We start from the raw sequence: 13730 nt of genomic DNA, 5'->3' as shown, positions 1-13730 counted from the left end.
TTATTCAGATTTGTGGTTTCCCTCGACTTTTTTTGTCCCTTCCTTATTGACATTTTCCATTTGAAGGTGCTGAGTTTTAGTTCTTTATTGTGAAGATACCAGTAAGTTCCTGTAAGGGAAACTGTTGATCACAGCCTGAACCTCTGATTAGCCATCTGAGGCAAGAGACGAATCAGCTGTGGGAGCACAGGTGAAGGTAATTGAGCTGTGCTTCTGGAAGAGGTGGAGAGCTTGACTTCACCTCGCCTAGATCCCATTTTAGGGCTGACCACCACTAAGGTAGCATCTCTTTCTGGAGATTGCTCTTGTGTGGAGTTTTTGTGGTGAGCTTCAGCATTGATGAGCATCCATCTTGACTGAAAGCCTCAGCACTGGTGAGTCTTTGCTTAGGTGCCCTGTGGCATTGTTTTTCCTCGTGTTCTTTCTTTCTCTGATGCATGCTTTCTTGTATGTTCGTCTTCACATACTCTTTGCTTCATCTCACCCCTTCCTTAGCCTTTATTCTGTTTTCAAGATCCTACTCCTACTTTACATCCTGCCCAGCTCCATCTCGTAATTTATTGATGCCTTAGGATCATTGCTGACTTCCTTTCTGCACTCGAAGGGGAAATGACCTGGGATCACTTTATGCAATCAGTCTGCAGAATGCAGCAAGCACTTACATCCCTTAGCCACCCCCAATCAGAGGGATGGAGCCCCACGGCAGTCAACCTGTATGTGCCCACCTGGCTCCGCTCCTTGGCCTTTCAGCTGAAAAGCAGCCCTGAACACCTCTCCTACCTTTAGCTTGTGGGCTGGGGCCTATGGAGCCACCCAGCAGTGCAATCTTTCAGGTACAAAATGTAGCCAGTTCTGTAGACCTTCATGAAAAGCACCTTTTATTTGTTTTTTTTTTGTTTGTTTTTTTGTTTTGTTTTTGTTTTTTTCTATTCTTTTTCTCCCTGAACATTTATTTTGCCATGTATTAAGGTAGGCAGCCCAAGTACTGGAAATCAACAGGTTCATACTGCAGTGGCTGATTAAAACTAAGCAAAGGCACGTTCAGATGCATTGCTTCAGCTTAGTCTTATTAACATTATTTTGTTAGAAGAGGCCCTTGTCTTTGTTTGCCTTACCTGATCAAATGACTGCAGCGTTGACAAAAAGTGGTTTTATTTTGTATCCCTGTTTGGTCCCAGGCTCAACCTACACCAACCTGCAAACAGGAAGCATGCACTGCTGAATGGCCAAGCTTGGAAATCTACATTCTTTTATTTGGTAGTCATTCATTTTATTATATATACACATATTTAAAGTCTGTACATGGTAAAAATACAAAATAAAAGTGTTTCTTTATAAGTTACACATTTAAACAGCTACATTTCTCCATTTCTCAGCCATCATTTAATTAAAAAAGACACCTTATTCAGCCATTGTTACTCACAATAACCTTGGTATAAAACATCCATACAGAGTAAGTGTACAAAATAGCGTACAGTTCATATAAGCTGTGCAAAGACAGCAAAGTTCAGTCAAAACCAAAGAGGTACATCCCCTTTCCTCTGTCCACAGCACATAGCAGAAGCCAAGCGGAAAGCAAGCACAGGCCTGTGGGCAGAAAAGTGAGTTAGACAGTGCTGTGTCTAAAGAAAGGACGTGTAAATTAAACCAACACCAACAGAGAAGGTCCCCGCTACACAAGGCACACTGTGTTATACCTGAAGGCGATTGTGGTGGTTCCCATGGGCGTGTGGCACGGTGGCACGGTGAGGGTGAGAAGGGGGCAGTGGTTTGTCTGCACATCTCATGGACGTCCTTTGCCTTGGGATGAGGCCATCACCAGATCAGAGCAATCCTCAGGTTCTGAACTCTTGGTAGTAGCTGGGAATTCGGTTGGAAGGTGGGAAAATGACCATAGCACCTGTATTATGTTGGTATTGGTGGTGTTTTGTCTGGAAAAAATATTTCCCTGCTATAAAGGAAGGAACTGTCTGCCCCTTGCTTTCAGGCTGATGCAGCTAACTGAGCAAATACTGGTTGTTAAGCAGAGAGGAATGGTTTTGAAGAGGTCAACAGACACTATGGGTGTGAATACCTTCTCATGGGACAGAAAAATCAGGAATACCTGGAGCAGGAAGGCTTGTGGCCATGTGATAGGGAACCTGCCCTGGAGAAGCATACGGACATGCAGGTGGAACATCACCTCTTCAATTTATAGCCCTCTGTTATGTACACCTTTGCAATGTCCCCATGCGATGGTATGAGCAGGTGGGCAACCTAAGAGACTGTTATCTCTTCTTCTTCTTCCTCCCCTTCCTCATCCTCTTCCTCTGAGTCCGAGCAGTCTGAGGGTTTGCTGGGGCTGCTGGAGTGTGATGGGGAGGGAGGTGTCTGGGGGCCCAGCCTGTCCCGCAGGTGCTGTGGGGCTGGGTGGTAGGGCAGGGGGTGCAGGGGGCTGGGGGGGCATGCCATGGGGCCTTCCTCCTCTTCCTCCTCCTCCCCTGAGCACTTCTTGCCAACGTCGCTGAGGTCTGGGTGGGGGTTGAACTTGGTGGGTAGGGTTTGCTCTCTGCAACCACCAGAGGAGAGGAGCTCTCTTTCTTTGGAGTTCCTCCACTTCATTCTCCTGTTCTGGAACCAGATCTTCACCTGAGGGTGGAGGAAGAAACTCAGAAACAACTCAACTCAGTTGCATGGGGAGCAGGGAAGGCCTTTGGTCACATCTTGAGGGGGAAGGAGGGCTCACCTGTGAGTCCTTGAGACCCAGCTTGGCCGCCAGCTTCTTCCTGTCAGGCTTGCTGATGTACTTCTGCTTTTGGAACATCTTCTCCAATGCCTTGCGCTGCACATCGGAGAAGACGGCACGGCGCAACATGCCACGGCGCGGCTTACCACGGGCAGCCAGCGGCCACGAGAAGGTGCCAGGGATGGGAACAACAGCCGAGGCAGCTGCAGGACAGAAGAGCAGGGTGAGCGTGGACCACTGATCTGGGGCCTGAAGGGATCTTCATGCTCAAATGGCCGTTGCCTTTCATTGGGGCCGTAACTGGGATTAGGGCCATCAGCTCAAACGTGGGAAATGGCTCGATGGTGGCCTGTTTTGTTGAGGGATTCAAAGGGCTTCGGCCTCAAAAGGCAAGGCTCAGTGCACCGGCTGGGGTGGAGGTGTGGGAGAAAAGCTTTCCCTCCTACTTGTGGGTTGGTTGTTTTCTTTTTTTTTTTTTTTTTCTTTTTCTTTTTTCTTTTTTTTTTTTTTTTCCCAGAAGCTTTTATTATTTCAGGCACTTTCTTAATGCTTGAGATGAAAACGAGGACTTTTCTGGTCAGAACAAAACCGGCCCCTTTGGACTCAGTTTTGATCAATCAGTATTCATCTTTTTATTTTTCTTTTTCCTATATTAATCTCTCTCCCTCCCCCCAAGTTGGAGAATTCAAGCCGAAGACATGAAAAGTAACGGCTAATTAGCACACTGCCCGGCTCCCCGTGGCATTTGTATGATAAAAAGGGCAGAGTTTCGCCTTAAAAACCACAAGTGTGGTGGTGGGGGGGGAGAACCTCCCCAAGAGAGACAGAGATGCTAATGAAGCGTGAATGGTAATTGTGTAGTAATGAACTAACAGAAAAAGACTGAGGACAAGCAGCTAATGCCATATATTATTGGAACAAAAGAGATTTACACTTTCAAACTAAACACAACAGCATGCCGGGCTCCTCGGGAGAATACTGATGGCACAATCGTCTCTTTCCCCAAATCATTTTCATTAAATGGACATGAAAAGCTATTTATAAAGCTCAAGTTGTTTTTGTTAGGCTATTCACACGCTGGAGAAAGGGAGCAAATTCCATTATCCGGAGGATGAATGGAAGAGCTGGGGTTATTTTTTCCTCTCTCTCTTTCCCCGTTTTTCTTTTAAACTAATAGCTTGTGTAATTAGATTTAAAAGAAGAAGAAGAGGAGGAGGAGGAAGAAGAAGAAGGGAAAGTTCTCCGCAGGTCCTCGACGGCCGCTGCCAGCCCCAGGAACGCGCGGCGGGTGCACGCGGCCCCGCGGGGACGCGCAGATTTGCGCGGGCGCGGCGGGCGCTGTCCACTCCGCCCGTGGTGCTGAAGGCGACGGCGGGACGGGAGGAAGCGGGCGCGGAGCAACGGGGTGGTGGGCAGAGAAACGTCAGTTGGGGGCAGAGAGAGCGGAAGCTGGGAGGAACTATTCTATACCTACCTGGGAAATAGGAAGATCTGATGAAAGGCTGGAAGGATCCTTCAAAGTACGGAAAGGAGAAAGTCTTTGGAGGGACGCTTTGAAGCAAAGCAGGAGAGGACTCTAAGTAAAAGAAATACAACGAAATTAAGAAGGCTGGCAGCGAATCGATCCGGAAACTCTCGGCGGGGCTCGGCTCGCCCTGCCGCCGCGTTCCCTCCCGGGCAGAAAACCCGGCTCCTTCGGGGGCTCGCCGCTGCCCGGCCCCTTAAGTAGGGGAAGGTGAGGTCCTCCCTACCCCCTCCCTCTCCCTTCTCTTCCCCCGGAGAGGCCGCTTACCGGTGCGGGGGGCGGAGGACAGGATGGCGTTGACCCCGAACTTGAGGAACGTGGAGTCACTGCCGGAGCTTTGGGGAGAGCAGATCCTCCTGGCCGCGGTGCAGCCGGGCAGCTCCGGCGTCCCCGAGTCTGTCCTGGGTGCTGAGGCCGGGGGGGACATGCTGCTGGGCGGGGGAGCGCTGCGGGGCGGGTAGGCGCCGGGCCGGCTGATGCGGATCAGGTCCTCCACCAGGAAGCTGGAGTGGCTGGAGAAAGCGGATTGCAGCGACTGCGGCAAGGTGAGGGTGGGAGTGGGCCGCAGCAGGCTCGGGTAGACAGCCGGCGGGGCGATGAGGCTGGGGAACATCATCGCAGGGGCCGTCCGTCCGTCCGTCCCTCCGCCTGTCTGTCTGTCCGTGAATAAAGATCCCACTAGCGAGCCGGGCAGGGTTCTCTGTGCCCTTCCTCCTGGATGAGGGGTTTTATAGTGGTCAGTCCCGCTAGGGCTCTTTCAGCGGTGACAGCCCCAACAATGGGGTTCAACAAAGTTCTCCACTCCGGCTTCATTCAGCGGCCGCTCCGGGGCTGCCCATTGGTTCGGGGCTGCAATTTATGATTGGATTAGGCTTCATAAGCACCCCGCGCACAATGGCCGCTCCACAAAGAAAGTGTAGTCATCAATTTTGCATATTGACCGCCTCTTTGGAATACGTCGCTCCAAAGGCTCCCAGCAGGGTTTTGTTCCGAGGCAACACACACGGGCTAATTAAATGCCTATTTAAAAGTTTCCAATGACATCTTGCCTCATAGAAAGGGAATTATTTAAAGAAAGCACTAAATTTATTTGCCTCTCCCCCGCTGAGGTTAGGAAATAAATCAATAAATATTCATCTAAACCGTCAGAAAAGTACCGTTTTTGGGTTTTTTTTCGTTGTTGTTGTTGTTTCTTTTCTTTCTTTTTGTCGCAGTAAATACGAATGGGAAACGAGGCATTAAACTATGGAGGAAGGAAATATTCTGAGTGCGGTTCGGACGTGTTCTGCTCTGTGCTCGCAGTGCTCCGGGCGTGATGTTGGCATGGTGCTGTTGGCGTGGTGTTGGTGTTGGCGTGGGGTTGGCTACTTTTTCCAGTCCCCACGTTTGAAGTCGGCTACAAAGTGGACCTGCAGCTTCCACTTCCAGCGGCCTGACACTCGTGAGGATCCCCTGAGTGTGCTCGTGGTCAGAACCAGAACTCGCCCCAAGAAAATGGGAGCGCTAAGAATAGCAAAGATGTAAAGAGCTCTGTTGGAGCAGAGCAGACACCGCAGGTTCTCAATCTGTTGGTCCTCTTAATCTCACGCATATTAAAAAGAGTGGTAAGAGCTCTCCCCCACCGTGAAAACGAAGGGAATGCTGCGGTGTTTAGGAAGTAAATCGGCCCGAGTTGGGCCGGCTCTGAGCGCACCGGCGGCTGCGTTTCTCCGATGTGTGCGGGACCCGCGGGGCACCGGCAGCGGAAAAACACGAAAACGCTTGTTTTCGGGCGGAATGGGTTCGTTTGTAGCTGCAGAGATGGAAATGGGCGCCAGGGTACTTAGTTCCCTTTGGAGCCGGGGGATGAAAGCGAGTATTGAGAGCGCTTTTACCTGATTTCTGTGTTAAAGAATATAACAGATGTGTTAAATGTCCTATGTTTTAAAAGCGCCCCATTCAGCCCTTTGGTGGGGCTGAACCTTAGCGAGCAGAAGTGTGCAGCTCAGCCATGCAGCCTTGATCCTATTAACCATGAACTAACTGTCACCTTCAGCTGTTTTCCCTTTTTACTTTTTAACACAAAGCTTTCTCAAAAATCTTATTAACCAGCTTTATTTCTCCCGATGCTTTTTGTCCGCCCGTTTTGTGCCGGTGATCTCCATGTCGATGCTTTAACCATTCAAGAAAAGTGCATCTGCGATTTATATCACATTAAGGAAGAAAGAAAGTCTGTTAAACCTCTCCCTCGATTCAAATCAAAAAGTTATTTACCAGAGGATGGAATCGGCCCCCGAGCTCGGGCGATGCTGACACATCTCCGGGCATTTGCGGAAGGAGGGAGGGAGGCGGGGGAGCTGCCGGCCCCCTTGTTAATGAAACCTCCCCGGGTTTGTTAATCTCGGCGCTAAGCAGGTAAAGGGCGAGGGCAGCGCGGCGGGACCCCAGCACCTGCCCGGCTAATAGCTGGGGATGGGGGGGAAGCATGGGCTGCCCCATCTCTCCCTCCTTCAGCCTCCCTCTTACCCCCTCCCGGGTTATTTGAACTCTATGCAGCCCGTTCTAGGTGTGAAACGAGAGTCAATGGAAAAAAGAAGTGAGCGGGGCTTTCCCCATACAAGTAACGCGCTGCCCCCCCTCTTCTTCTTTCGCCCCCCCTCCCCGTCCTTTCTCTCCCCGCTCTGCCCTTCCCAGCCGGGCGGGGCCGGCCCCGCTCCGTGCTTTACAGTCTGTATGGGGCCCTCTGAGATGGTCTTCTCCTTTTATATAGATATATCTATATATTTGCCGACACATCGTGGCCGTTTCGCCTCGCTGTGCGCCGGGCTGCGGTCTAATTTCGCCTGCCTCAAGAAGGGGCTCTGACACGTTGGGTTGGGCTGGGTCAGGCGCATGCTGGGGCACACGTGGACCCGGTTCCTCGCGATGCGTCTGAGCACACTCAAAGAATTCCTTAAGCACCACGGCAAAAGGGACGAGGCGTCTATTGAAAGGGACGAGAGGCCGCGAGGAACCAAGAAATCAGACGAAAGGATCTCATTTTCAGCGATCTCCTTTGGAAGTTTCTTTTCAAAGGCGGTGATCACTTAAGAGAAGGGAATTCTAATGTCCCGGGATAAAACCTGTGACTAATGCCGTTTGACCTATGCTCATGAGGTTTTGTGCTTCCTGCCATTCATTTTAATGTCGTTATCTTCAAATTTATTTCTTAAAAGTCACTCGCTTTCTTAGGCGAAAAAAGAGAGGGGGGGGGGGGGAAAAAGGAGGGGGGGGGGACTAACGCCGGCGGTGGGGCCGAGGGGCGGCGGCAGCCTGCGTGTGTCCCGGGCCGGGGTTGGTAATCCGCATGAAATTGGGAGAGCCGCCACTTCCAGCGAGGACACGGAACGACGGGCCCGGCTCCCGGAGTGCTGGCGGCAGAGCGGGGGCCGCCCCGGGCCGGACGGGATGAAGCGAAGCATCCCCGTGTTGCCTGCTCTCCCCCTGGGGACGGCCGGAGAGGGGCCGGGTGCCTTGAGCCCCAATGGAGCTGCGCTGCGACACCTAAGGCTGCACCTTTAGAATTCGGCACAAGGAACAGTAACTGTTGGTTGGCTCAAAGCTTTTTTAGATCCAACACCCCCTCCCTCCCCCCCGGCCTTTATTTTATTTCTTTTTTTTTTCTTTTCTTTTTTTTTTCTTTTTTTTTTTTTTTTCTTGAAAATCCTTCTATTGTGCCAATCAAGCAGATGGTTTGCAGGAAATATAGCTTGGCCCCAGTGACCGAAACTAATTTTAACTAGCTTTCCAAGCCTGGCACGTTTGTTTTGCTCTTACAAAATAGCTAAAAAAACAGCTGGCAAGGGTGAATTAAACCCATTAAAGACACATTTATAAGAAATTATATTCACATAGGTTGCTCGAACCCCCCTAAGAGGGGAGAGATGAGAGTATTGAAATGAAAATGTCCCCGAACACACTACCCTCCTTAACATCGCCTGAGAGTCTCAAAACATTTTACTAAATAGATTAACTTGACTATTGTTTCGCATCACATTTATCAGCTTCATTAAGTGAATAGCTGAACAAATATATTACGCATGCATGAAAAGCTCTTTTGGGGGCTGCCTTATTGTGTCCTCAGCCCTGACAGGTGGTTAACTGTGTTTCTCTCTCCTCTCCCCCTCTCTCTCTCTGCGCAAAGAAAGAGGGATCTTGGACGGAGCGCATGGCCCAGACTTGGCAGAGGGACCTGGAGGGGAGAGTTACTTTCTTCTCCCTCGCCATTCATCCTGGCCAGCCCAGAGAGCGCATGGCCTGAAATGCAACCAGATGATCCTGTCTTGTCAGAAGTAATTAACTTTAGTTTAGTCCCTGTGTCTTGTTTATGCTTTGCTAACTCCTCCCTAAGCCTGTTTACTTGGCACCCTTTCTTGCAGATGTGATAGTTTTTGCCCACCTCGTCCTTTTATCTGTTCCCCAACCTCCAACTCTCATTTCAAAATAGTAATATTTTGGGGTTGAACAATCTTCCTTTTTTCTTCCCCACTGATTTGGCTAATAAACAAACAGTCACACACACAACCTTCCTAGAGCCAGCTTCGTTCACAGACTGGGTTGTGTGCAACTCGGTGAGCAGGGGTTTGCGGAGTGCAACACAGTCCTTTATTCCTTGCCCTCATTTCCTCGAGGATAAGGGAAAGCAATACCTTCCTCCTCCTTACTTTCTCCAACATGTATTTCTCTGGTTCCACGAAAGTCAGTGCAGAGAATAAAAGGATCCCCCCCACCCCAAGTCAGGTTTCAACTCTATTCCTACTAACTGACTGCAACACGAAGTTGTGATCCTTTGCCAATGGCAGTGGCAAATCTTTCCAGAACCAGCCAGAACTGTTCCAGAACCAACCTTACCCACTGCTTTACTTATCCATAGGTCTTTGGTAAATTGCAGTGCATCCATAGAGGAGGAGATGACATGTGCTGGACTTTTTGGAAAAGCAGCATACAATATATTTGATTTCCAGAGCTTTGACTAAAGAAGAGAGACGAGAAACTTCACCCTGCAGGGGGTTTCACTTTATAGAGCCGACGAGAAATGAATCAGAAAGCTCTGGTCCAAGCAGTCCATGCATTCTGCTCTAAGTTTCTTGGTATGAATTGGAAAGGCAGGTGAAAGCAGGCGGCCGTGTTTCTGCTTGTCCTTGTGGGCTGCTTTTTGCAGATGTGAGATGTGAGAAAGAGAAAGGGTATTGCCCTCTACACCAGTGACCAGCTGGAGTCCACAGAGCTCCTCCTGGGGATGGATGAGCAGTTTCCAGGGAGCTTATGTGTCAGGGTTGAAGGGAAGGCAGGAGAAGGAGACAACATAGTGGGGGTCTTCCTCTTCCAGGTGGTACAGGAACCCACGGTGTAATGGGACTGTTAGGTCACAGCTTGAACTGGTGATTAAGCACCTGGTCAAGGGCAGTGGCTGGCATAGGGAGAACAGGCAGATTGTTTGCACCCCTGACCAGAGGGTGTGGAGTTCAGGTGGTACACTCACAGGCTCATATTAGGGCCAGCCATGGAAAGGAGAGCCTCTCTTGAGCCTAGGCTGCTTTTTGTGATGTTGTGTTGCCTAGCTGGACATCTCCTCCACTAGTGGGCTGAATTTAACTCTTCCTTCTGCATGTCATTAGTGGCCTACCTGAGACCAATGACCTAGTATTGCCAAGAACCTTTCAGAACAGTATTTCACTTCTTTGTGAGCAGAACAAATATTATTAAAACCAAAGGTAAGATGAAATCAGAATCTGTTTAATCGCAGGGTTTATTTATAACCTGTACCTTCAAATAATGCCTTGTCTAGGTAAGGCAGCAAAGTGATCACATATTGCTTTTTGTTTCATTTTCCTCTTCATTTAAATTCCAGAGCGTGCAGCATTCCCATTTTTAAGTAGATTTTAGCCATGACTAGAGAAGCTTAGTTATCATTTATGTGCTGTAAACAGTATGTGAGGGGAGGTGTTTTTATCAGAGCCATTCAGCTCCTGCTTGCTAATCTAATTACAAAGTATAGGTTTCCCAACACAGAGCTGCTTGCATAGAAAAGGCTTTTCTCACACCTGGTGGATTGTTTAGCCAAGCTTTTTAAATGCTTACAGTTTTAAAAAGGAAAAGAAAAAAAAAAAAGTCTTTTTAAAAAACAAGTTCCTGTGTCATGCAATGGAAAGAATGTAGTGGTTGTCAACATGAGTTTAGTATAAGGATGCCGCATAAAATGTGGGTTCACTTTACATTGACCTTTGGACATAGTAGCCCCAAACATTGTTTTACGTGAGGGCTAAGGAGAATGAGAAAGATAACAGATATCAGCAATTCTATCAAACTAAATGTGTGCCTGCGTGTATGTGTGTACAAGGATGGTGCTGGTATATGTTGTGGGTGTTTATTCTTAATGGCTGAGTACAGAGCAGCTCTGAAAGAGCAAGTTTGAATTGCAGCCCCAGCCCAACAGCATTTCTGCGCTGTTTGGCCCCCAGTTCTTACAAACAAAATAAAGTACCTTGTCGAATAAGGGCCATTGAGGAGGGATGATGGGTTAAGAGTGGGGGTCCGAGGTGGTGGCGTGGGTGCTTGTTTATTGGGGAGGAGTTGTCAGTTGTTGGCTGTGCCACTGAAAGGAGGGACGCGAGGGGCTGATGGCTGGGGTAGCATTGATGGGAGGTAACGGGGTAATCGGATTGAAAGTGAGCCGTGGTATTTGTGTCAGTTCACATTTCGTCAAAGGAATAATATGAAGTTGCTACCTAGCCCGGGCCTTGGCCTGAGGGTTCGGCTATAAAGACTCCAGGCCTCATTTGATTCAAATATAAATTAATTCTCACTGGAGCGTTGGCTGATTAATCTATTTGCATAATAGTAGAAAAACTGCAGCGTGGTTACTTTTGCAGGGATTTGGACAAGAAAAGCCTTAAATTCATTTGAAAGAATAGCGTGTGAGAAGTCAGGGAAGCAAAAGCACCTCTATAGGGCTCCAGAAGCTGCTCTTTCCAGACCCTGACGCTGGGGTTGTTCACACGGAGGTCTGACACTGTCCCAAAGAAAGTCGTGTTCTGAGGCATGTTTGCATGTTTGTTCTTGTGCTGGATGTAAACGGTGTTGCTGTTGCTTTCACTATTTAGGAGAATAGCATATGTGATCTTGTTTGGGTGTTTTGTTTGGTTTTTTTTCAGCCAACAGGAAAAGATGCAGTGTGTGCACGGTGTAAATATCGAGCTGCTGGGAATCAGTGCGGTGGGATGAGGAACTGAGAAAACTCAGTGCACTTGGCCTGTCTGTGTAATTGGAGTGTAAGTATAGGGGGGAATGAGGGCCAGACTGTGGTGACTGCATGCATTTCAACTGCAGCAGAGAAGACATCACCGTGATGTTGGTGCATGGTGTGAGTGCCTGGCGCTTGATGAACGAACTCAGGCCCCACAGTGAACATGTGCAGGCTGTGAGTTGTGTTCTGTTTGGCTGGTTCTCCTCATACCTAACGAAGAAATAATACCTGTGGGAGCAAAAATGAGTCCTTTTGGACTCGCATAGCAAGCTGTGTTGGATGTTTTCAATCATGTTTCACCTTTTTGCCCTAAGTGTAGCTCACCGATAGCGTACTTCAAGTGTAATTATAACTTCCACCTGCCTTCTGTGCCCTTGGTTATGTTACATTCCTACGATGCCTTCAGCCAGAGCTTTCTGAACAGAGGCCCTCAGTCCGATGACAACTGTCCAGTCCTGTTAGTTTGATTTTTACACCAAACACTGATGTAGGTCTGGTTGTTTAATGTGGGGCAAGATGAAGGCAACTGAAATGCTGTCTGTGCTTGTCTGCCTGACCTGGGTAATGTAACCATTTGAATTAGCTGGGAATACTTCAGAAGAAAATGCAAGGCTTTACTTCTTTGTACCTTGATGCAGTGGAAGGGAGAGGTGTCTAATGGGCAGAAGAGAGTACGGGGCACTGAGACTCCTGGGTTCTTTCTGTGGTCTGGTGGTAAGGACAGGGGCTGGGCAAATAGGCAGGGTTTTAACTGTGAAAGCCCCACTGCAGGCTGTTCCAGTGCCTTTTTGGGGCTGAGCTTCCTCTCTTGTCTCTGACCTGCTGTACTCTTCTATTTCACATTGTTTGTTGATTGGGGTGGACAAACCTGTGTTTAACATTTCTAGTACAGTTCACTACTGGTAAAAAGGAAGTGAGCAGCTTTTTGTTTGCTATCAGATATATGACAGAGAGAGGAAGTGATCTTCTGCACAGAGCTGTGGAAAGCTGAACAGCACAAATAAAGAAGCAACAATGGGATATGCTCAACAATATTTATGTGAGCTTTGTCTTCTCAGATACACTTGGATGGCAGTGAATTGTCAGTTCCTATATCAATCTGCCAACGATGAATAGCTCTCAATGAGCTTGAACATTCTCAGGTTAAAACATCTGTAAAGCTGGTGGAGATTATGCACAATATTGATATGACCTCAATCTGAGGGCATATAAATTAAGCCATTCCTAAGCACAGACATGGGCTTGCTCAGCAATGTTCACAGGGAGACATGAAGCACTTTGCAAACGGGTAGATAACCCACCAGACCAGCAGGCTCGCTCTTTGTTTTCATCTCTCATTTTTGAACTGCCAACACAGCCAGCATTTAAGTTTTGCCTAAATTGTTGGTATTTGACAGACTACCCGTGAGTAATTTACCCAGTATCACCAAGAAGGTGTCAAATGCAAGTTTGCTTCTTTGTGAGCGGAGCAAATATTATTCAAACCAAAGGAAAGATGAAATACTCTACTAGCACGTTGAACATAACCACAATGACTGTTGGCCATTATTCAGGTAAAATGATTTGACAGTGACTATGTACAAAGCTGTAACTGCTGATCACAGCCTGAACCTCTGATTAACCATCTGAGGCAAGAGACGAATCAGCTGTGGGAGCACAGGTGAAGGTAATTCAGCTGTGCTCCTGCATGTGGTGCAGCTTGACTCCACCTCTCCTAGATCCCATTTAAGGGCTGACCACCACTAAGGTAGCATCTCTTTCTGGACATTGCTCCTGTGTGGAGTTTTTGTGGTGAGCCTCAACATTGATGAGCATCCATCTTGACTGTGAGCCTCAGCACTGGTGAGTCTTTTCTTAGATACTCTTTGGATATCCATTTATTCTGTAATTACAACTATACACTTGTATTATTCTAGCCATACAAAACCATATGGTCTTACCCACCCCAGTGGAATACAAATATTATGTGATAATTGCATTAAATTTTCCTGTTGCATTGTAGCTCTGTGGTAGGAGGGAACATCTGATGTACACGTATTATTAAATGTGACAATGATAAAACAACTGAAAACTGTGGAAACACAAAGATAGGTGAAGCTGTGAGGGGGTGTTGTTTCCTTCCCCCCCCCCCATTTTTCTTATATTTATATAAACATATATATTTAGTTCTCCATGCTGTTTAAGGCAAAACAGGCCCTACTGCTGCTTTTGAATTT

At 48.1% G+C, this 13730-nt stretch overlaps 2 protein-coding genes across 3 annotated transcripts in view; one reads left to right on the top strand and one right to left on the bottom strand.

Annotated features, from left to right (window-relative positions):
• Positions 1 to 1234: 1234 nt before the first annotated feature.
• On the bottom strand, positions 1235 to 4946 carry DBX1 (developing brain homeobox 1). 2 transcript variants are annotated; one of them, XR_011903793.1, is made up of 5 exons: positions 4518 to 4935; positions 4200 to 4301; positions 2726 to 2928; positions 1698 to 2628; positions 1270 to 1587 (listed from the first exon to the last, which is right to left on the bottom strand). XR_011903793.1 is itself a non-coding variant. In XM_072338643.1 (4 exons), the coding sequence occupies exons 1-4, from the start codon at positions 4864 to 4866 to the stop codon at positions 2257 to 2259; spliced, it is 1026 nt and encodes a 341-aa protein (XP_072194744.1). In that variant the 5' UTR covers positions 4867 to 4946; the 3' UTR covers positions 1235 to 2256. The 2 variants fall into 2 exon arrangements, 1 of the variants encoding a protein (XP_072194744.1); XM_072338643.1 differs by having other exon boundaries at positions 1235 to 2628; positions 4518 to 4946.
• Positions 4947 to 13284: 8338 nt separating this feature from the next.
• The window catches only part of PRMT3 (protein arginine methyltransferase 3), a 105976-nt gene continuing 105530 nt past the window's right edge, over positions 13285 to 13730 (top strand). The window contains exon 1 of the mRNA XM_072337794.1: positions 13285 to 13356. The gene's annotated coding sequence lies outside the window, so the exon portion shown is untranslated. The remainder of the gene's footprint in view (positions 13357 to 13730) is intronic.

The sequence above is a fragment of the Excalfactoria chinensis genome, chromosome 5, assembly GCF_039878825.1.
Source record: "Excalfactoria chinensis isolate bCotChi1 chromosome 5, bCotChi1.hap2, whole genome shotgun sequence".
Lineage (NCBI taxonomy): Eukaryota > Metazoa > Chordata > Aves > Galliformes > Phasianidae > Excalfactoria > Excalfactoria chinensis.
Note: the sequence above shows the minus strand (reverse complement) of the source record. Positions and strands in the feature narration are given on the sequence as shown.

Coding starts and splice junctions, on each gene's coding strand:
- DBX1 (XM_072338643.1), bottom strand. CDS start 4,866: ATGATGTTCCCCAGCCTCATCGCCCCGCCGGCTGTCTACCCGAGCCTG. Junction 4,302..4,517: donor GTCCTCCGCCCCCCGCACCG/GTAAGCGGCCTC, acceptor TCTTTTACTTAG/AGTCCTCTCCTGCTTTGCTT. Junction 2,629..2,725: donor TGGGTCTCAAGGACTCACAG/GTGAGCCCTCCT, acceptor CTCCACCCTCAG/GTGAAGATCTGGTTCCAGAA.